General features: G+C 47.4%; 1 protein-coding gene across 1 annotated transcript in view; it reads left to right on the forward strand.

Annotated features, from left to right (window-relative positions):
- Positions 1–9223: 9223 nt before the first annotated feature.
- SLC5A10 (solute carrier family 5 member 10) overlaps positions 9224–22351 on the forward strand; it is an 84852-nt gene continuing 71724 nt past the window's right edge. Inside the window, exons 1-6 of the mRNA XM_083152653.1 lie at positions 9224–9295; positions 15357–15461; positions 16022–16081; positions 19003–19107; positions 21096–21201; positions 22159–22239. Coding sequence (XP_083008779.1) covers positions 9281–9295; positions 15357–15461; positions 16022–16081; positions 19003–19107; positions 21096–21201; positions 22159–22239 — 472 coding nt within the window. The 5' untranslated portion in view covers positions 9224–9280. The remainder of the gene's footprint in view (positions 9296–15356; positions 15462–16021; positions 16082–19002; positions 19108–21095; positions 21202–22158; positions 22240–22351) is intronic.

Here is a 22351-nt window from a genome sequence, read left to right on the forward strand (position 1 = left end):
GGTGATGACATCTGGCTTGGTGCACCTGGAATGCGACATTAGTCCAAGGTTAATATAAAGTGTGTTTTTATGTTTTTATGACAATAGTTATACATATACAGACTGAGTAGGAAGCATTCTTTTATGTATTTACAGTTTCTTATATAGCGCAGCAGATTCTTTTGCGCTTTACAATTGTAAACAGAGATAAAACAAACTGGGTAGATACAAACCGACATGGAGGTAGGAGGGCCCTGCTGCAAGCTTACAATCTATAGGTGTAATAGGAGGGATACATAAGGATAGATTACAGGACAGTCCTGATGGGATGCTATGAGATATGAATGCTACTGGAAGTTGTGTGGGGGTGCTGAATATGATAGGCTTGCCTGAAGAGGTGAGTTTTCAGGGAACACTTGAAAGTCTAAGGCTAGTAGAGAGTCTTATTGTGAGTGGAAGGACATTCCATAAGGTGGGTGCTGCCCGACAAAAATCCTGCAAGTGTAAGTGGGAGCGAGTGATGAGTTCGGATTCTTTGTATGTAATGTACTGTAAAGTGACATTTAAAACATTTGCAGCAGTTTCAGTGCGTCGGCAGAAATGGGTGTGTTTTTTTTTATACTTTTGCAACCAATCAAAGGCAGTTGGTATCATCTGTGGGCAACTTCCACCAGCGGTATAGGGGTATGGGTCATTGGGTGGACTCAATTAAGGTCGACATACATTGGGTCAACCACTGAAGGTCGACAAGGCTTAGCCCATCACCTGAAATAGGTGGACATGTCTAAGGTCGACAGGATTGGAAGGTATACACAAGCATTAGGTCAACAATGGGGAGGTCTTAGAAAATGGGAAAAACTCACCATCGACCTTTTGATTGTCGACCTAATGCTTGTGTCAACCTTTCCATTTTTGACCTAATGCTTCTGTCGACAGTCCAACCATGTTGACATTAGCCATGTTGAGCTATTTCAGGTGTCGATCTAAGCCCTGTCAACCCAATGTATGTCTACCTTAATTAAGTCAACCCGGTGACTGTTTCCCGTTTTATAGCATCTGCAGCCCAGGGACCCTTCGGGGGCTACATTAAATAAATATGTCAGCTCAGGAACAGTATTATTTGGGGGGCCCCGGATGACCGCCCGACAGTTGGGATTTCGACTTCTCCCTCATGGATGTCCATGACCCCGTATACGGAGAATAAAACCTGTGCAGAGAGCCCACAAGGGGCTTCTTTGTGCCCGCCGCCCTCTCGGAGTACCGGCAATTGGGATTCCTGACTGTCGGGCGCTCACACCACACCCATTACTTGGATCAGGTGTACATCAAGTCTGTATCCTTATGCCGCACCATAGAGGCTAGCACGTTATTACATCACCATGTTTGTACCCAATGTCATAATGGGCCTGATTCATAGGTGAATGCAGCTGCAGTAACGCCTGTGACTTGTGTTACAGCTGCTGTGAATTTATGACAATGCTGCAGCCGATCAGCTGTCTACTGAGATGCCCTCCAGCTGCGGCACCATCAGACAAGCACTGGCCACACCATCGGACGTTTCAGCAGCCCTGTGGTTGCTCGGAATGTCCGATGTTCCATGGCTGCCGGTATCAGTGGAACTGCAACGTTCTACGCAGTCTATGACACCAGCACACCTGCCGATCACTGTCAATGTCTAGGAGTGCCTATCGGGGTATCGGGGACAGCCCCGGGCTTCAGTCCCGGCAGGTAAATTCTGGAGAGGGGGGACCCATTCATTGGGGGGCCCCACTTCCCCAGGATCCCTGCCCCGGCTGACTGGTCAGGGGGTAAATGCTTTAGCCAGGGGGACTTGTTTAAAAAGTCTCCCCCCCCCCCCCCCCCCCAGCAGTGGCATTACCCTGCTGGCTGGTTGGGCCCGGTGCTGGTTCTTTAATTACGGAGGACTCCTACTCGTTTTGTCCCCTGTAGTTTAAGAACCAGGACCGGCCCTTGAGTCTGGTGCTGGTTTTAAAAATCAAGGGGGACCCTATTTCCTTTGACCTGTAATTTTTTTAAACCAGGACCGGCCTTTTGAGCCCGGGGGCTGGTTATGCTCAGGAGGGGGGACCCCATGCCGTTTTTTTTTTAAATTTTATTTTACATTTACCCATCTTTTAAGATCGAACCATGCACAGATCTCAATGGTATGAGCATGGGTCTGTCAATTTCACCTGTCAGAACCTATTTTTTTTTTTTTTGCACCTATTAAATTTGCAAGTTGTATACTTTATAATGGGAAAACATCTGGATGCGAATTGAAGTGTGAGAAAAAATCGATAGGTCAAAATGTGCAGCAAAAAGTGAGATTTTTAGTGCAATTCACATTCTATTAAATGTGCGATTTTTGGAAAATGTGCAAGTTTGGCAATTTTTGGGGAAAAAATTGCAAAAGTCTAAAAATTGCACTCTATTAAATCTCGCCCCGTGTCTTCACTAATAACAAGTGGCGCTCATAGAGGTGAGGAGCAGCGCCTTAACCTTTAATCTTATAGTATAATTGAATGACAGGACCCATATACACCAATACATCTTCCATAATAGTAGTAGAACATTTCGGCACTTTGAAACAAATTCTGCACAATGTGCTACAGATGGACACATAATATCAAAAAACATCATCTTGTCTTGACTGTTTTCAACAATTGTTTTGGTGAAAGTTGTATCCAATACAAACATAGAACCTCAAAAGCCGGCAACTGTTGTTTTCCAGAATCTGACACAATATAGCCATGATACAAATTGGGTGACAGGGACAATAGGCAATGCGATACATTCCAAGCTTGCACCCGGTGGCTAAAGCTATCTTTAGATGATGTTACCCAATAGAAACCTATGGGGTACTTTCCGCATTTCCTTCTGATCCAATCAGATCCCTCCCGGCAGCACCTAAACCCGGAAGTTCAGTGAACGTGAAGGACAGCCCTTATCAGGATAGCTGTCCTTTATAGGGATGGCCATCGTTGCCTTTTCCATCGATGGTTGCCATCGATGGCAAAAGTGCAACTGGCTATCAATAGTGTATTACTATTCAATGGATGACCATTGATGTTTTTACATATCGATGGTCATCCATTGTCTATGATTGATTGGCCCGTGGGTGTCGGGGGCGGAGCTATGCTCCGTGTCCTGGCCCCTTAAGCTTGACATTGATGGTGGGAAACCATCTGGTTCTCCCCATGGATGGCAAAACTATTCAACATCGGCCATAAACCATTGATGATTTATAATGGTCTTTGGCCATCGCTAGCCCTTTATGCACAGGACAGCATTATTAACTCAATTCTGTACACAATATGGTGGCCTGGAGCTGAAGTCCCATCCTCCCCATTTATAATCTGACCCTGACAATTACGAGAATAGAGACATTGGTAAAAGATATAACGTCCTGACAGAACTCCATAGTAAGATTGCCCATATTATTCTATCGTTAAAGGATCATCGTCCCATCCGGGTCCCAGGACCCATACAAGCCACAGCGTACACATCACAACCAGGTGTTGCTCATATTCTGCAATATTCTTCTGCCCTCACACGCTGTAGTTTGGGGACACTTACGTCTAAAATTACCTAGTTTGATGAAAACAGAACTATCGAAATCATGGGGTATGGGTAAAAACCGGACCCGGACAAGACCCCGGGAATGGACATCAAACTCTGCATTCCGGAGCTTGTAGTGTCCTGTCTGGGGAGGCTGCCAGTGACAGCTGTCACCAGGGAGACGAGGAGGGGAGGGAATAAAGCCTCCCTGTATGGTTCGGGGATGTAGCAATACCGGAATGGTCCGGATCACACAGGGAGGCTGTAATCTCCCCTTCCCCATGTCCCTAGTGCTATCACAGGCAGCCCCCTGGATGGGACATCCCCTGGACCGGACAATACAAGGAATGCTGAGTTTGATGTCCGGTCCGGTGTTCCGGGGACTTGTCCGGTTCCGGTATTTACTTAGTGCCTAAATCATATATGGCAAAACGTCGTCTGTCTGTCTGTTGAGTTATTATGTGACCTCCAGGCTGATGTTGACCTAAGGACAGTTATACGGATGGCTCATCTGTATTTCCATGCTGCGTATTGCAGAAGATACATCTGATCTCTTGCACCTATAACATGGCTGATACTTAAGTTGGGTGTGTGTGTGTGGGGGGGGGGGGGGGGCTTACAGTGATATCGACTATGAAAGCAACAGGTTCATTTTGGCATTTTTCTCCGTGCATTTAATGCTGGTCTACATACAACCAACCTACATTGCCCCATGTGTGTCCAAATGTTCCCCTTAATTTCCAGTGGCCTGGGTCAAATTCAATTGCTGAGTAAGATTCAAGGGCAGATGTACTAAGCCTGAGAAGTGATAATATGGAGAGTAATAGACAGAGAGTGAGAGAGAGGACAAGCTGCCGCTGCGTGTGCTGAGCTGGGGAGAGAGGCTGTGCTGCAGCAGTCTGTCATCTCTCTCCCCACTGCCCGGCTCCCTGCAACAGGGGAGAGGGAGCGGGACCCGGGCCCTTACAGCAGACCCGGGCTGGGGAAAAAGTACCACACAACACCACCCCCCCTTGACTCCACTGCTCCTAACTGCCATGTTACAGGATGGGTTTGAAAAATGAGATTAAGGAGCCATGCTCACTTCTTGCCTCAGGTCTCCTTACCTGCAGCTCATGTCACCTGTCTGTCTCCCCTTCTTCTAGATTGCAAGCTCCTTAGAGCAGGGCCCTCCTCCCTCCTGTTCTCACAGCACTCTTCTTGCATTTAAATTACAGCCCTCTTACTCACCTACCATCTATACCTGCATCTCTTCTCACTCACCTCCCTATGGGCCTTATTCTAGTTCACTCTTTCTGACAAAATCCTTCTTAGATGGACAAAACCATGTGCACTGCAGGGGGGGGCAGATGTAAAATGTGCAGAGAGAATTAGATTTGGGTGAGTTATTTTGTTTCTGTGCAGGGTAAATACTGGCTGCTTTATTTTTACACTGCAATATAGATCTCACTTTGAAGTAAAACCCCACCCAAATCTAATTCTCTCTGCACAAGTAGCATCTGCCCCACCTGCAGTGCACATGGTTTTGTCCATCTTAAGGTGGCCATACACGTTACAATTACACCTTAAGATGGACAAAACCATGTGCACTGCAGATGTATCCCATATTGGATACAATATCGCATCTCATCGCATCTCGGTTTTGCGATAAGATGAGATGAGATCTAGTACAAAAAGTATGTAAGGATTTTGTCAGAAAGAGTGAACTAGAATAACCCCCTATATCTCAGCTGTATTGTGTACTTAAGCTGGCCATACATCAGAAAGATCAATCTTAAGATCGATTGCGCTCATGATTGTGTACAATTTCCCTTGAAATCCCCGGGAGTCCTTGGTGGTTTTTGGACACACAATCTACTCACAATCCATCATACAATCAGTCATACAATCCATCTGCTGTATGATTGTGTATACAAGATGTGCACACAATCTGCATACAATCCATCATACAATCCGTCATACAATCCATCTTATGATTGATTGTATGATTGTGTACACAAGATGTGCACACAATCTGCATACAATCCATCTTACAATCACTTGAGATTGTATGATTGGGTACAATATCTTTCTGATGTATGGCCAGCTTAAGACTTGTGCTTTAGTTGTGTTATGTCTAGTGCTGTGTACCCTGTACTGTTCTAATGTGTTCAATATGTACGGCGCTGCGTACCACTTGTAGCGCCTTAGAAATAAAAATATAATCATAAAGGAGCTGATTTATCTAAGGAGGTAGTTTATCACTCTCCATTTTATCACTTTTCAAGGCTTAGTACATCTGGCCCTCAGTTAATTAAACCAGCCCAGCTTACATCTGTTATTACAGTAGTTGAAAACGAATGGGGAAGTAATTACCATCATTTCTAAAATCTGCCCTTAGAAATGGGGGTGGGGGGGGGGTAGGATATTCTTCCTGTTGTACAAACCCAAGCTAGCTGATCCTGCATCATGCGGGAGGGGTAGAAGTATGAAGCAGTGATAAGGGTGGGTCTGTACAGGCCCAATAGTGTACAGTGCCTTTTCTGCACACCCGAAGGCCATGGTGGTAATATTCGTTCTGCCCACAGCCAACTGTTTAAGAGTAGGGACGAGAAGATCCAGGGTATGGTCCCTACTCTTGGACAGTTGGCTGAGATCAGTATGAATATTACCACCTTGATCTTCAGATGTGCAGAAAAGGCTCTGTACACTATTGGGCCTGTACAGACCCCACTCAGTGGGGAAAATGGCTGCTGCTGAGGCTTGAGGCCAAAGTGGCCAGGAGGTTGCTGCCATCCTTATAGGATGGAGACGTTTTTTGGGACCTAATGACCTATTATCTTGTTAGCCTACGTAATGAGATACTTGATCCATCTTTATGGGAGCCTATGGGAATGCCAAAAGGCTGATGCAAGAAGAGGACCCACTAATACCCCTTTCACTTCGCAGCTAAAATCTGGTATTTTGCCGATTTTAAAACAGTAATCGCTGCAATGTGAATGCGCCCTAGGGAATTTACTGGTTCCGGTATTTGCAAATGTTAAAAAAGAAGGATTCTACACGGTTCAGACCCGTATTTTGTGTAGTGTGAAAGGGCCTGAACCGGTACTTAGTACCCAGGCAGTGAGCTGGTCCCGCTCCGTGCATATCTAATGAGTGGGAAATACAATTATAAATGGTACTTGTTTCCTAGCACGGCCACAAATCTTGGCCATTGGGGGTAATTTTAGTGGCCTGCGATGCCCCCGATTTTTCCATTGAAATGCATTGAAAACAGTGAAAAATCGGGTCGGTCGCGTCGTGTGCGCATAAAAATGCTTAAATGGTCCACCCGCGATGGCCGCGATTTCCCCATAGGGAACAATGTTAAATGGGTCAATTTACCCAAATCATCATAGGGAAGAATGGTAAATTGGCCAGAAAGCCCAAAAAAAACCCCTGACCAGTGAAATGTCCCCCCAAAAGTAGTTCACGCCACCCCGCGATGAACGTGAACCCGAAGCGTGGCGAGTCCGCGAGGGGCGGCGGAACGCGTCCTCCGACCTTTTCATACCCCCACTATCCACTAGGGCGTGGAGAGAGAATAGAATAGTGTGGCGAGCGCAGCGAGCCACCGAGCCCGAAGCGTGGCGAGCGGCCGCGGATACCTTCACAGGTAAACGCGTCCCTTCGCGGGCTTCACAGGTAAACGCGTCCCTTCGCGGGCTTCACAGGTATCCGCGTCCCCTCGCGGGGCGCGCTGCGCTCGCCACGCTTCGGGCTCGGTGGTTTGCCACACTATTCTATTCTCAACTCCACGCCCTAGTGGATAGTAGGGGTATGAAAAGGTCGGAGGACGCGTACCGCCGCCCCTCGCGGGCTCGCTGCGCTCGCCACGCTTCGGGATCACGTGGTGGCGTAAACTACTTTTGGAGGGACATTTGAATTTTCAGGGGTGTTTTTGGCCCATTTACCATTGTTCCTATGATAATTTGGTTAAATTGAGCCATTTCACATTGTTTCCTATGGGAAATCGTGGTCATCGCGGGTAAATTGAGGCATTTAACATTGTTCTCTATGGGGAAATCGCGGGCATCGCGCCTGGCCCATCGCACCCGATTTTTTTGCGCATGCGATGCCCGCGATGGCCCCGATTTTACCCCCGATGACCGCGATTATGATCGTTGTGGCCGTGCTAGGAAACAAGTACCTTATAAATTTTAGTTTATTTTATTATCTTTTAAATACTCCATGACAGGTGGCCCAATACTTATGTCTGCTTTATGGGCCCAATTCATAATTGTAAGAATTGTACAGCCACAATGCCATGTCCTTTAAATGCAAAGGCAGCAAAGAGCCGCTCGTGTTATATCAGTGCAATGAGCAGCCTGTAATAGCAGAGACTGTGGCCCACAATGATAGGAATTGGATACTCTCAGGGCTTGACGCTTGGAGCAGGGAAGTAACTAGAACTTTGTAGGCCTTATAGCAACATTTTGAAAGTTCCCCGCACCATTGTCATGAGAGAGAGAGAGACAGACAGTGAGAGAGGGGGTGTGAGGGAGACAGGAAATGAGAGAGCGTGTCAGGGAGAGAGAGTGAATGAGAGAGGGTGTCATGGAGAGAAAGGGGAAGAGACAGTGAGTGAGAGAGGGTGGCAGGGGGAGAAAGGGAGAGACAGGGAGTGAGAGAGGGTGTCAAAGAGAGAAAGGGAGTGATAGAGAGAGAAGGTGTCCGGTAGAGAGAGGGGGAGGAAAGAGATAGAGGAGAAAGAGAGACGGTGGCAGAGAGAGAAAGAGGTGGAGTGAGCAGGGGCAGTGGTAAAGCGATAGCACGGGTTGAGAGAAAAATCATAAAGACAGCAGGGGAGAGTGCATGGGAGAGAAAACGGGATAGGGAGAGAGCAAAAAAGAGGAAAGAGAAGGGGACAAAAGATGAGATACAGGGTGGTGGGGAGAAAAGTATGAGAGATGGGGTGGGCGGTTGGGGAGATAAAGAGGGGAGAGAGGTGAGACAGGGTGAGTGAGAGGCAGGAAGATAGAGATAGAGGGAGGGGGTGTGGGGAGGGGAGGCAAGGAGGGGGTTAGGGGGCAGGGGGGAGATAAGGGAGAGCAGGAATTTGAAAAGATTGTGACAGGCATCACTTTGTCCCTCGATATCCCTCTCGCCCACCCCCATCCCTCAGTACAAGCGGTGGTAAGTCTCCCACTCACCAGCCGCCAGTGCCGGGTCTCCCATTCACCAGCAGTGGCTTGTCTCCTGTGTGTTGGGTCTCTTATGCCTCAGTTCTCCTGTGGGGCAGCGGGTCTCGTGTGTGGTGTCTCCAATGTGCAGTGCAGGCAGTGGCATGTCTCTTACACAGAAGGTCGGTGCGGAAAAGCGGCACAGCCACTGCCCGCACATCCCTGAAAATGGGTGTGGATTTGAGGAAAGAGGGTGTGACTTTGCAGAAATGTTCCCTCCACTTGCCAGACTGGTTCCTTGCTCCGCTAACACTTTACCCAATGGGAGTCTACCTGGATGGTAAAGTAGGAAAAGGTTAAAAAAAATAGGGGGGAAAATCGGGAAAAACTCAGGTCAACCTTTTCTTGTGGCAACCATTTGTCCATGTTGAGCCAAGGCATGTCAATAGCGACTGTCAATGTATAGTGTGGATCCCATGGCTGCTCACTTTGCCCAATGATAAAAGGGCCGGGAATAATGACCTGACTTGTTCTTTCTCTTCCAGTCCTCATGCCGGGTCAACAGGAACACGCTGAGCGGCTACTTCCTGGCCGGGAGGAACATGGCCTGGTGGCCGGTGAGTACTGCGACTCTTCCTCAACCCTTTAGGACCCAGCGTCTCAGACTCATTTTGGAAAGAAGGGAGGGGGGCAGATGGGGAGAGGAACAGAAGCCTGTGTGCGGGGCGTGTCTTGTGTGTCCGCGGAACTGTGCATACGTACTGTAACTATGGGCCTGGCACACCTCTGCGCTGATAGTGCTGCCAAATATGAAACCCAGCGTAGGGCTGTCCCGGCCACAGAGATGCAGGTGTCTCTGCGTATCCACCTTTATGGCTTGTTAGCGGTTATATGGCGCACACATATTCCGCAGCGCTGTACAGAGAATGTATAACTCATTCACATTAGTCCCTGCCCTGGTGGATTCCTCCCACACGTACGCACATTTATTTGTCAGTAGCCAATTAACCCGCCGGTATGGTTTTTAGATTGCAAAAATATAACTAAAAATGTAGAAGACAGACAAACCCTGTTGGGAATTCAACTCAAGACCTCAGTGCTGTGAGGCCGCAATGCTGACCACTATGCCAACCAGTCTGTGCTCTATGGGAACAGTTACATACAGCTTGCATTCATTGTCATTAGTGCAGGAATTCTTGTCAACGGTAGGAGTAAGATTGAGGAACCCAATGTAATATAGTAATATGGGTACAGGCGTCACTTGGTATTATTAGTGGGATCCATTCACTAATATTCCAACTTAGGACCTTATTGAACTACTACTCTACAGCTCCACAGAATTCACTTTTTTGCATATTTCCCTCCCTCCCATACTAACCAAATGGGTCGGTGCATAGGGGGCGTGGCTGGCACACAGGTGGGCTGTCAGAGGGTGTGGCAGCATGTCACATCAAAGTGACTCCACCACCTGCCCTTCAGTGCTGAGAATACAGGCACTGTATAGTGTGGGGTGGGGGGGGGGGGGGGGCTACGGTGCCACAATTTAGCACAAATCACATAATTAGTTCCCCTGCATCTATTGGGGATACATGAACCCCCATCTCCAGGTTACCGGCTTTTTCGGCATCCCAACAACACTAGGTCTGTACTTGGGCGCTGCAGAACCCTTGTGGCACCATAATAATGAAGGATAAGTATAATAATATAGCTTGGAGAGGAACAGAAGACTGCAGGTAGCTTGGGCTGTAATACCCGGGGCTATGGTAACTGTATTAATGAACGGGTTAATGCACAAGTCCTGGGAATTACATCTGTAAGGATTCACTCGGATTTGTATAATGGATTAGCTAGAGCTTTTTGGCTTTTGAACTTATTCAGCTTCTTGGCACAGACAACCTGCTGGTCAGACGTAATGGGAAAGTCAGCGCCATCTGGTGGTGAAATGAAAGTACTGCATGTGTGGCATACATTTAGCTGGCCGTAGCACTCAGATTATTTATTAATTATTTAGTAAAAGTTATTATTTAGAGCAGCAAATTCCATTGCGCTTTACAATATGAAACAGAAATATAACAAACTGCGTAGTTACTGACAGTTATAGACAGTGCCAGATTAAGGTCTCTACTATTGTGGTCGTTTAGTATAAGGGGCACTACTGCTGTGGGCATTATGTGTATAAGCAGCACTACTACTGTAGGAATTGTTTATAATTGTGTATAAGACATAAATGTGTGGCGTAACATGTATAAGGGGTAATACTGTATAGCGTAACGTGAATAAGGGGCACTACTGTGTGTTGCTTGAATAAGGTACACTACTATGTGGTGTAATACCAATCAGGGTACTACATGCGGTGCATTCTGAATAAGATTGTGCTACTGTGCAGCGTAATTTAAATTCAGGGAACTGTTGTGTGACCTCACCCCTTGCTTGTGAGATGTAAGTCCCTTTATAAAGAATGGGAGGTAGGGCACAAATGTATAGTTTGCATGGGTGTTCTACAAACCGTAGCTCTGGCCCTGGCTCCACCTAATGGGGGGAAGGGTGGTGTCAAGGTCAATGCGTTCCCCCACCGGTCCAGGACCACTTTAAGTCTTACTCACAGAGTGCAATCTAGGCCTACGTGGAGTGTGGTGGGTAGCTGGAGCCACTTCATCAAGGGCTATTTCTAGATTATGGTTCAGGTGCCTTACAGCCATCTCAGGAGTAGTGAAAGCAGAGATAGGTACAAGCTGTTGTTGCAGAGACGAGGAAAGGTCTTGAAAATCTCTTATATATTTTACTACATCTGTCATTAAAAGTGTGTCTGGAGCCTCTGACTCACATGACAGAGAACCAGCCCAGTGAGCCTACAGACAGTGCCAGACACCCTCTGCCTCTCCATGTTACACAGCAAAGACACAGCTACACACCAGACACACCAGGTGAGCGCCCCACACCTCCATACCTCCCAACATGACCCTCTCCAGGAGGGACAGAATGCTCTGTTTGTGGACTTCCATCTTAATTTATGATTGTCATCACCTGTTTTAAACAGGGTAATTGATAAGAAAGGTGTTTAAGCACAGGTGATGGTAATCCATAAATTAAGAAGAAAGTCCAGAAACAGAGCAATGTGTCCCTCCTGGAGAGGGTCATGTTGGGTATGCACCTCCCTCCCCCCCCCCCCCCCCCGTTCACGGCATCCCCACGATTAAATGGCACATGCAAAACACTGACATGGCTATGGTCGACAATGAAAAAGGTTGACAAGATTTATTTTTCACTTTTTCAATGTTTTCATATTCATTCTCATGTGTCGACATGGACACCAATGAAGTGCCACACTTATGTCAACATTTACATGTGTTGACCTTTCTGTGTTGATTTTTTCTTGTGGCGATTCGCGGCACCCCCCACGACCCCCCTCCCGCGATTTGCAGCACACCCCCCGCAATTCGCGGCACCCCCGGTGACTCCCGCGATTAGCGGCCCCACCCCGTGACACCCCCCCCCCTCCTGCGATTTGCGGCACCCCGCGACCCCCCCTCCCACGATTCGCGCCAACCCCCCGGGCCCCCCCTCCCACGGTTCACGGTGCCCCCCACGACCCCCCCTACCGCGATTCCCCACCCCTGACCCCCCCTCCTGTCATTGCGGCAACCCCCTGCCCCCGCGACCCACCCTCCCGCGATTCACTGCACCCATACACCCCCCCGCCCGCAATTCATGGCATCCACCCACGACCCCTCCTCCCGTGATTCGCGGACACCCCTCACCTCCCCCCCCACCCTCGCGCGCGATTCACGGCAAACCCAGGATTAAATGGCACATGCAAAACACTGGCACGGCTATGGTCGACAATGAAAAAGGTTGACATGAGTTTTTCAAGATTTATTTTTCTTTTTTTTATGTTTTCATATTCATTCTCATGTGTCGACATGGACACCGATGAAGTGCCACACTTATGTCAACATTTACATGTGTTGAACTTTCTGTGTTGATTTTTTCTTGTAGCAATTTTTTTCCAGTGACAACTATGAACTATGTGCACGTCAACCTACACATCATCAACCAATTCTTTGTATAATATATAACACCTGTTCTGTTTTACTGTAGGTGTTTTAAGTCAGATCTTTTACTGCTACTATTACTGTTTATGTAAATGCATTCTGAATGACCGCAACATCCTACCATCCTTCTACAAGAATATATAACCAACTAGGTGATTCATCGCGCCCCGTGCCCCCACCCCCTCCCGCAATTCACGGACCCCCCGCGCACCCCCCCTCCCACGATTCGCAACCTCCCCTCGCGCAATTCACGCCCCCTCCCACGCTTTGCGGACCCCAACCCTCTCCCGTGATTCGCTGACACCTGCGCCCCCCCTCCCTTGATTCACGGCACCCCCCGCGCCCCTCCCGCAATTCACGGCACCCCTAAGCCCCTCTTTAGTCCCCCGTATACTCACACACCCTTATCACTACCCAGCTTCCTGCTCTCCTGAACCGTAACTTCCACCACTGGGGAGTCGCTGACGCTGTTTTGCCCACATGCCCCTATCATGCCTCATAGCCCAGCCTCCTGCTCTCATGCACCCGAACTCCCACCCAGTAGGAGGAGACACTGACTAAGGGCCACCATCCTGTACTCCTGTACTGCCACGCTGGACCCTCACCCACTGGCAGAAGCTGCACAGTATCTCCCACCCTCCTCTTTAGTCCCCCTTATGCCCACACACCCCTATCACTACCCAGCCTCCTGTTTTCCTGTGTCGTGACCTCTGCCAGTGGGGAGCCGCTGACTCAAAAACACCCTACTATACTATTGCACACACACACCTAAACAACATGCACACACAGCCCCCGCCCCCCCCCCCACACCCACAAATGTCACTGTACCATCCACACTATCAATGTACATCTTACTCTGTAACCGCTTTTTATTTAAACAAAAAAATACACACCCCTTCCACATCATATGCTCTCTATGTAACACATTTCACCTATAACTCAAGTTGCAATACAGGCCATCTTTCATACAATTCTAACCATCTTTCTCATATACAAATGTTCACAAATTAAGGGGGCGCAGCCCCTTACGACGGTGTGAAGAGCGCCCGTAGGGCGCGATGAATCACCTAGTCATTAGTATTTATATATATTCAGGTTTGAGGTAGATTGGAGACTTCAGTGACATAGAGTATGCAGTAATGGAGGGCAGTATTCAGGTGATAAGGTTGTGATCTGAGAGATGGAAAGGAGTGTTAGCGAATTCAGAAACTTAGCATAGACTGGTGAATACAAGATCAAGACACTGGCCCTCCCGATTAGTAGAGGAGTCCATCCATTGGGAGAGGCCAAGAGAGGAGGTTATAGAGAGTAGTTTGGAGGCATGAGCAGCAGATTTTGGGATATCAATAGCGATATTGAAGTCATCCAGGATGATAGTGGAGATATCAGCGGATAGAAAGTGAGGGAGCCCGGCAGAGAAATCTTCCAGAAATCGCGTTGGCTGCCCAGGTGGGCGATAGATAGCTGCAACACACAGAGAGAAAGGAGTGTAAGTCCTGATAGAATGTACTTCATACTGTATGATATGAGTGATGGAACCTGTGGAAGAACTGTGTATGTGAGGACTGTTATAGTAATATTCCAACCCCAACTCTTCTACTGTTACAAGGCCTGGGGGTATGTGTGAAGTGGAGACCACAGTGTGAGTGCTGCAGGAGAAGCTGTGTCTGATTGTGTGAGCCATGTTTCTGTTCTAGCCAGCAGGTTTAGGTTGTTAGAGATGAAGACGTTATGTATGGAGGTTCATTTGTTACAAACAGAGAGTGCACTCCATAAGCCACATTTTACTTATTTGGAGGCGGAAGGGAGACATCTGATGTTTATGAGGTTAGCTGGATTTCTATATTGCTTGAATTAGGGGACTGAGAGTGGGGTAAGCGGTTGTCAAACAAATATTTCTTAATACATTTAACACACACGCAAACACTTGAACATGAAGTACTGTATACCTGATGACTTTTAATGGTCACATCCAAAAGAGTCTACGTCCAGGTCCATGTGGCGCTGTGTATTACATAACCATTAGCCCGCCCTCTGACATACAATGATATAGTCCTATGCAGGGTGCAGGTCAATGATCATCTGATTTTGCGGAGATGACATCATTGAGCACCTGGACTACCCCTTCACCAAGTTAATGAAAAAGGAGGAATGGCCTCATAAATGGGGGCATGGCCTCGCTGTAGTGGGACATGGTTGTGCATCACGCTGCCATTTTTAGTCACGCGGGCATGCCTAGAGCTACCTGAGCTGCTGAAATTCCCCCAGCCCTTCTCCCTTAGGTATGGATGCAGTGAAGCTAGATTTGGCTAATGAACTGATTTTGTCTTGGCAGCTGCCCTACAGCCCCACCTCTGGATCCGCCACTGGTCCTGGTGGTTATTAATCACATGGCCCCCGGGCTGTCTTCCATCTTCCCATTGGAATGGCAACACATGGTATTGCCTCAGAAACTATAGAAACATAAAGCAATATGTAACGCTCAACCTGTTATACACATTCATACCAGCATGTTATGTTCTGGGGTACGGTACAAAAGGGGAATTGGAAGCGGCACAGGTTTAATGTCTTAGCTTTAGTTTCTCATATTAATATTCATCTCTCTGTTTTTCTATTACACCCTTAGATTGGCGCCTCTCTCTTTGCCAGCAGTGAAGGCTCTGGGCTGTTTATTGGACTGGCGGGCACTGGAGCGGCAGGTGGCATCGCTGTGGGCGGATTTGAATGGAATGTAAGAAATGGCACATTGTGATGGCAGCGCATTGTCTGGGTGCATAGGCAGGGGATGATAATCTGCAGAAGATATTTGGTTTAACATTGGGTTTTCGCTAAACAATTCTGTGCGCCTGTCCACCCTGGACATAGCTCCCATGCAGATTCATCATTGCAGAGTTTGTCTGCTACAGCCGGGACCCCCACCTACGGGTGCACTGCGACAGGTGGGAAAGGGGGGATGCAGGGTGGTGTAGAACCAGACAACGCTGATTGGTGCGGTACACCTTGACATTTGGAGACCATAATTGGCGCAGCGCTGGCCTATCAGTGTGTAGATCAGGCAGACCGGAGGCGGGCGGGGAGGGATAAAATTGTAATTGTCCACAAACTATGTTTATAGCCAATCCCAGCGTGCGATTCATCTGTCAGGTAAAAGTCTAGTATCGGAACGTTTACCACAGACGTTCTCTTCAGATTATTTTATAGGTAAGAGAAAGTGACACAAAACAAGTATTGTTTTCACAATAAGAATTTTTGGATAATGTACATTTAAATCTGCTATTAATTATTTTACAGGCCACGTACATCTTACTGGCCCTGGCGTGGATCTTTGTACCAGTTTATATCTCCTCTGGGGTAAGTACTGTAGGGGCATGTGGTCAGTATGTTTGGCATGGCCACGTGGGGAGTGTGGCTGCATCTGGTCCGTGACCAAAGCAGCCAGGGAGACCATCTTGGTGGGGGGGGGGTTACACTTACGTCATAGCTGTCGTGATAATAACCAGCTGGAAGCCGCTGTTGGTCTTTTATCCACTGGCAGCCTCAGCATCGGGATCACGTATCGCCCCACTAAAGTCTACTCACTCCTGAAACCTGGGCTGGATGTGTTCTAGGCATGGCCTTCAACCATGAATATATTTTGCAGCCGTCGATGGTCTATACCCAATGGCAAGGGAGTTTTTTTTCCCCATCGATGGTGGGTGCCTGATGAGAAAAAACGCATTTGTGGTGCCAACCGGATGCACATGCACAGCACTTGACTCAGCCTACAATGGCTAATCCATCGATGGTATACTAACAATGGCCATAACTAATGTGCACAACACTGTGGTGATGTCACATGCAGGAAGCACTGGGGAGAGGAATGAGGAGGATGTGTTCTACAAGAAAATGGCCACCAATCTCCTTATTTGAGCGCTAAACTTTAGAACTGCTTTGGGACATAAGTCTGACATGCCTCTCAGCCTCACAGTAAGCGCCCAGCACAAAGGTGTTGCCAGGGCCAATCTCGGGAAGTTGCCCATGGTCCCACCGTTCTAGGACCCTTCCAGCAGGGGCGGGTAGTGGTCACCCAATCAGAGTAGCCACACAGCATTCTCTACCTGCCTCCCATCCTGCAGCCAGCATGCTGATTGGTCGATGACTAGAGCTATCCACCAATCCATATGCTGAAAGCCAGTCACTGTTTGGAAGCATGTGGAGAGATAGCGCGGAACCACAGGATGGGCTTGTATGATGGTCCCCATGCATTGCTTTGCCCAGGGCCTACAATGTGTATAAGATGGTTCTGGGTGTTGCCAGGGCTGCCATCAGAAAGTGTGGGGTCCAGGACTGACAGAATAGACAGCCATCCCCCATGGCAAATGATTGTGCCTTTTATTTCTTTTGATTGTAAAGTTTTCACTATCCGCCTACACAGCTGACATACAATTTTCAGTAAATATTAACTAGCATATAGTATTATAAATTAAAAATATATATATTAAAATAAAATAAATAAATTATGTATTCTAATTACTAATTGTGGCCCTCCCGAGTGATATCGTTTATAATATCGTTCCGCGTGTACACTCGATATTGTTAACGACGCGCACTTCAGCATGTCGTTAACGAGCCTCCCCGCCCTAGCCCACCATCGTCTGTACTGCATGCTTAATGTTGACTGTATCATCAACAATGCATGCTGGGAGTGGGTGGGCAGTTGACGTCACTGAACAATATCGTTAATGATATCGTTCAGTGTGTATGCGCTATAATCCTTCGTCAGGGAGAACAGCTGATATTGCTAAGAATATCGCTCCCAGAACGATTCTAGTCTAGTTTGTATGGGGCTTTAGTTTTAAAGTCAGGGGAAGAGAGGAGCCTGGGATATATCAGTGGAGGCTGCAATTAAATTAACATAATCTCCGTAGCACGCTGTGGGACCCCTTCTCAGTCTGGGCCCAGGACTAAAGTCCCAGCAGTCCCCCCTTGATGGTGACCCTGGGCCTGGGTGGTGCTTTCACAATCTACCTGAAATGTGTTTTTTTTTTTTTTTAAAGTAGACAAGTTTTCCCCTGTTACTGTATAAAACGTATAACAATATGTCCATGCCAGGCTCCGCCCCCAGGGGAAATTTACTAAACGTTGATTTCAATTATTTATACATAAAACACCTGTTGACAAATTTATTTCAGCCCATGAAACCCAACATCGATCGAGGTTGATATCGATTTAAAATTGATCATTTAGTAAATTGCGCCCTGTTGTTCATCCCTAATGATACTACAAGTAATGTATCTATGTAATGTACAGTAGCGCAGTGGTAAACACGCATGTCATCGCTCCGTAGTATACACATCTTATGTAGTACATGCCTGCATATTAGCTGTGTGTCCTGGTCTCACATATCATCTTCTTCCAGTACAGAGATACTACCCCAGCAAAGTGCTGTCTATTACTAGTGTAACAGTGCCATCTTCTGGCGGGTTAGTGACAGAGCAGGCTGGAAAATTGGCAAGAAAGAGTTTCTGGAACAGTTTGTACTTAAGCATTGTTGCTTAATAGACACTTTGTTCGAATATTAATATTGTTATACTGAATATTAACAGATTTATTGTGATTAGGCAGAAAATGTGTTTATATTTAAGTAACAGTAAATCATTAACCTTATTATTATTATCTTTTATTTATACGGTGCCACAAGGGCACTGCAGCGCCTAGTAGAAAACATAAATGAGCAAAAACAAGAAAACCATGACTACAGTACAAAGCAATTTAGGATAAGCAAATGGTAATTATATATAGGTGCACCAGGGGCAGGACACTCATGTAATTATTAGGGTGGCAAAGACCTAGGGTTGGGTGCCTCTGAAAAGAATAAGGAGTACAAAATAGTCTAAAGGTGCGTACACACTAAATGATATATTGTTAGCGATAGTGTTAATCATTTATGGTGCATATCATCTAGTGTGTATGCACTTTATCGTTAACATTGATAAATTGGAGAGTGATAAACAACCAGCCAATCAGCTGCTACCTGTCATTTTTCAAACCCAGCCTGTGACATTGTAGGTAGGAGCTGATTGGCTGGTTGTTTATCACTCTCCATTTTCTCACTTTTTGAAGCTTGATACATCTGGCCCACTGTCTTTATCGTATGATCCAAATCTTTGCACTGAATCCTGATAGAAAAGTGGCACAGTTTAGTTGTGTTGTAGACGTAAGTCCGGGCATCTGTGTATGTGGGCAGTAGGCATGGTATAAATAGCCTGTGAACACGGCCTTTCATCTTTCAGATTGTCACCATGCCGGAGTACTTGCAGAGAAGGTTTGGTGGAGAGAGGATTCAGATGTACCTGTCTGCACTCTCGCTACTGCTATCTGTCTTCACCAAGATTTCCGTAAGTACCCACCAACCTGAGGCCCGCTTGTAGGGGTGACAAATAAACTTACAGGGGTGATCACTCCTGTTTTTTACCCTTATGCATATTGTTTTGTTTTGTTGATTACGCTCTGCTACCTTTTTACTTGACCATTATTAGTGTTATTGAAATAATGGACATGTTTCTGACAATATCTCTGACTTGTTGGTTACCGCCGCTTCTGTTGCTATGTCCCTTCACCCTAGCAACCGATGTTCAGCAGATTCATCCTGCAGCCGCTTTAGGGGGAAACTTACCAAACAACTACAGAGGATGATTGGAGGTGTTGATCTTAACAACCAATCAGATCTGGTTACCAGTTTATAGACTGTAGTAGAGAAATAATAGCTGGAATTTGATTGGTTGCTATGGGCAACACCACTACTTGTTATGATCATAGGTGTAATTACAACCAGCAGATTATCTGGATGCGCTCAGCATTCGGTAACCTCTGTCTGGACGGATGAATTCAATGAATCTGCTACATCAAGCAGAAAATGATTACGCAGAGATCCACGCCCTGTTATCTGTACATTACTGGAACTGGTCCCAAAGCAATTACCTCAGGGATCAAAGGACTTTCCACTATTTCTCCATCATGTCCCATGCTCAGACATGTCAGGGTGCGCTGGAGAGGAATAGTCAGGGTGCGCTGGAGAGGAATAGTCAGGGTGCACTGGAGAGGAATAGTCAGGGTGCGCTGGAGAGGAATAGTCAGGGTGTACTGGAGAGGAAGGGCCAGGGTGCACTGGAGAGGAAGGGCCAGGGCGCGCTGGAAAGGAAGAGCCAGGGTGCACTGGAGAGGAAGGGCCAGGGTGCGCTGGAGAGGAAGGGCCAGGGTGCGCTGGAGAGGAATAGTCAGGGTGCGCTGGAGAGGAAGAGTCAGGTTGCGCTGGAGAGGAATAGTCAGGGTGCACTGGAGAGGAATAGTCAGGTTGCGCTGGAGAGGAATAGTCAGGGTGCGCTGGAGAGGAATAGTCAGGGTGTACTGGAGAGGAAGGGCCAGGGTGCACTGGAGAGGAAGGGCCAGGGCGCGCTGGAAAGGAAGAGCCAGGGTGCACTGGAGAGGAAGGGCCAGGGTGCGCTGGAGAGGAAGGGCCAGGGTGCGCTGGAGAGGAATAGTCAGGGTGCGCTGGAGAGGAAGAGTCAGGGTGCACTGGAGAGGAAGGGCCAGGGTGCGCTGGAGAGGAAGAGCCAGGTTGCGCTGGAAAGGAAAAGCCAGGATGCGCTGGAGAGGAAGAGCCAGGATGCTCTTCCAGCCAGCCAATCAGCTCCTGCCTCACATTTTTTCAAACACAGTCTGTGACATTACAGGCAGGAGCTGATTGGCTGGCTGTTTATCACCTTTGAAGCTTAGTGCGCCTGGCCCATATAGTACTGCAGTGTGTATATCATATGCTGATTACAGACTTTAGACTAAAGTGTTTCTTCCAAGTCCCAGCACACTTTGGCAGGACGGACATGCTGGGGCATGTAGTTCCACAGCATTACAGGTTACCTGTCATACAAAGCAGCTGCCGCTCTCTACCTGCTGTCCTCACACCCTGTAACTATTCCTATGTCATGTATTTCGGGGTGTCTTTCTCACGCCCAGCTCTGGCATGTAGCTGGCTTTTATTTCATGCCAGAGGCCTGGACACGCCTGCCATGACATTTCTCGTGTTACTTGGTGCGTTATTGAGGTTACCCGGGTATTTATTACCACAGAGATTACGCCAGAGATTGTCAGATAGACAACCCATGCTGCACTGCAGGTGGGCAGATGTAACAGGTGCAGAGAGAGGAAGTTTTGGGTGGGGTGTGTTCAAACGGAAATCTAAATTGCAGTGTAAGAACAAAGCAGCCAGTATTTACCCTGCACAGAAACAATATAGCCCCCATCGAATATGTATAACCATTTTCAGTGTGTTCTGACGGCGAGGCACATCACATTTTCCCTAACATGTTACATGTATGTTTCCCTGCAGACTGACCTGTACTCCGGAGCGCTCTTTGTCCAGGTGTGTTTAGGATGGAACCTCTACCTGTCCACGGTGCTGATGCTGGTGGTGACCGCGCTCTACACCATTGCAGGTGGGCCGACGCCATGGGGCGTAGCTTACAGGAACACACATTGGACCTGATACACGAGAGATAAACCCTAGTCCCCCCTGTGGACGGTTCACATGATGTGCCACACTGCCCATGCTTAAGAGCTGAACATTCGTATGCATAGATGCTTACAGGTCGCAAGCAGTGGCGGATCCAGAGGAGGGGGCTGCAGCACCGTTCAAAATTCAAATAAATAAGCCACACCCACTGCGAATGAGTCAGTTTGGAATGGCAGTTGGTGGCAGTGAATGGGGCTTCCCTATTTAAATATTTAACTGTGCTTCAGCCCCTGCTCTGGTCATAAGCACCTCAGTGCTTATGGTCATAAGTCCAAAATCTCATTATGGAATGCAGATATTCCAAAATACATCTGGTCCCAAATATTATGGATATGGGAAACACAACCTGTATATACTTTTTCCAGGGTAAGTTATTGCACTTGGTTATGAGGCAGATCTGCTAGTATTTGCTGTATCCCATAGCAACAAGAATGTCAAAGTCTACCTCATCATGAAGTCAGTGGTTTTTGGTTCATGAAACAAAATGGCTGCCTCCACCAATGCTCTCTTTCTAATGCGTTTTTAGCCTGGTCAACACTTTAGTATTACGGTTCCAGTAGTGGTATGTAGTGTTCATTCTTATTTTGTGCCACAATAGTGCTATAGCAATACCTTGGCGGGGCTTGCTCATGTCAAAGTAGGGTTACCACCTCATCCCTTTTTCTATCCGGACACATATTAATTACACAGGTTCTGTGGCTGGATGCACAGGCCCGAGAGAGGCCTGATAGAACCCGGGTTCAATATCGCCCCCTGCGAGCGAGACCATTGCCCGTCATTAGCAAAGTAATCGCCTTTGGTTTTCTGAACAATAAAAACAGGACAACAGAAATGATATAATTTAATGACTCCAGAATTTATTACCTCCCTTCTCTTTCAGGGGGCCTGGCGGCGGTGATTTACACAGACGCACTGCAGACTGTCATCATGATTGTGGGGGCTGTAATCCTGACCATCACAGGTAATACAGGCTAGATCAGGCAGTACTGAAAACCCATCAGCCTGAATCAGGGGTATGTCAACATCTGCTCTGGAACTACACCTCCCAGCATGCACAGCTGCAGTTTTGCTGT

This window comes from Crinia signifera, chromosome 7 (genome assembly GCF_055691185.1).
Source record: "Crinia signifera chromosome 7, ASM5569118v1, whole genome shotgun sequence".
NCBI lineage: Eukaryota > Metazoa > Chordata > Amphibia > Anura > Myobatrachidae > Crinia > Crinia signifera.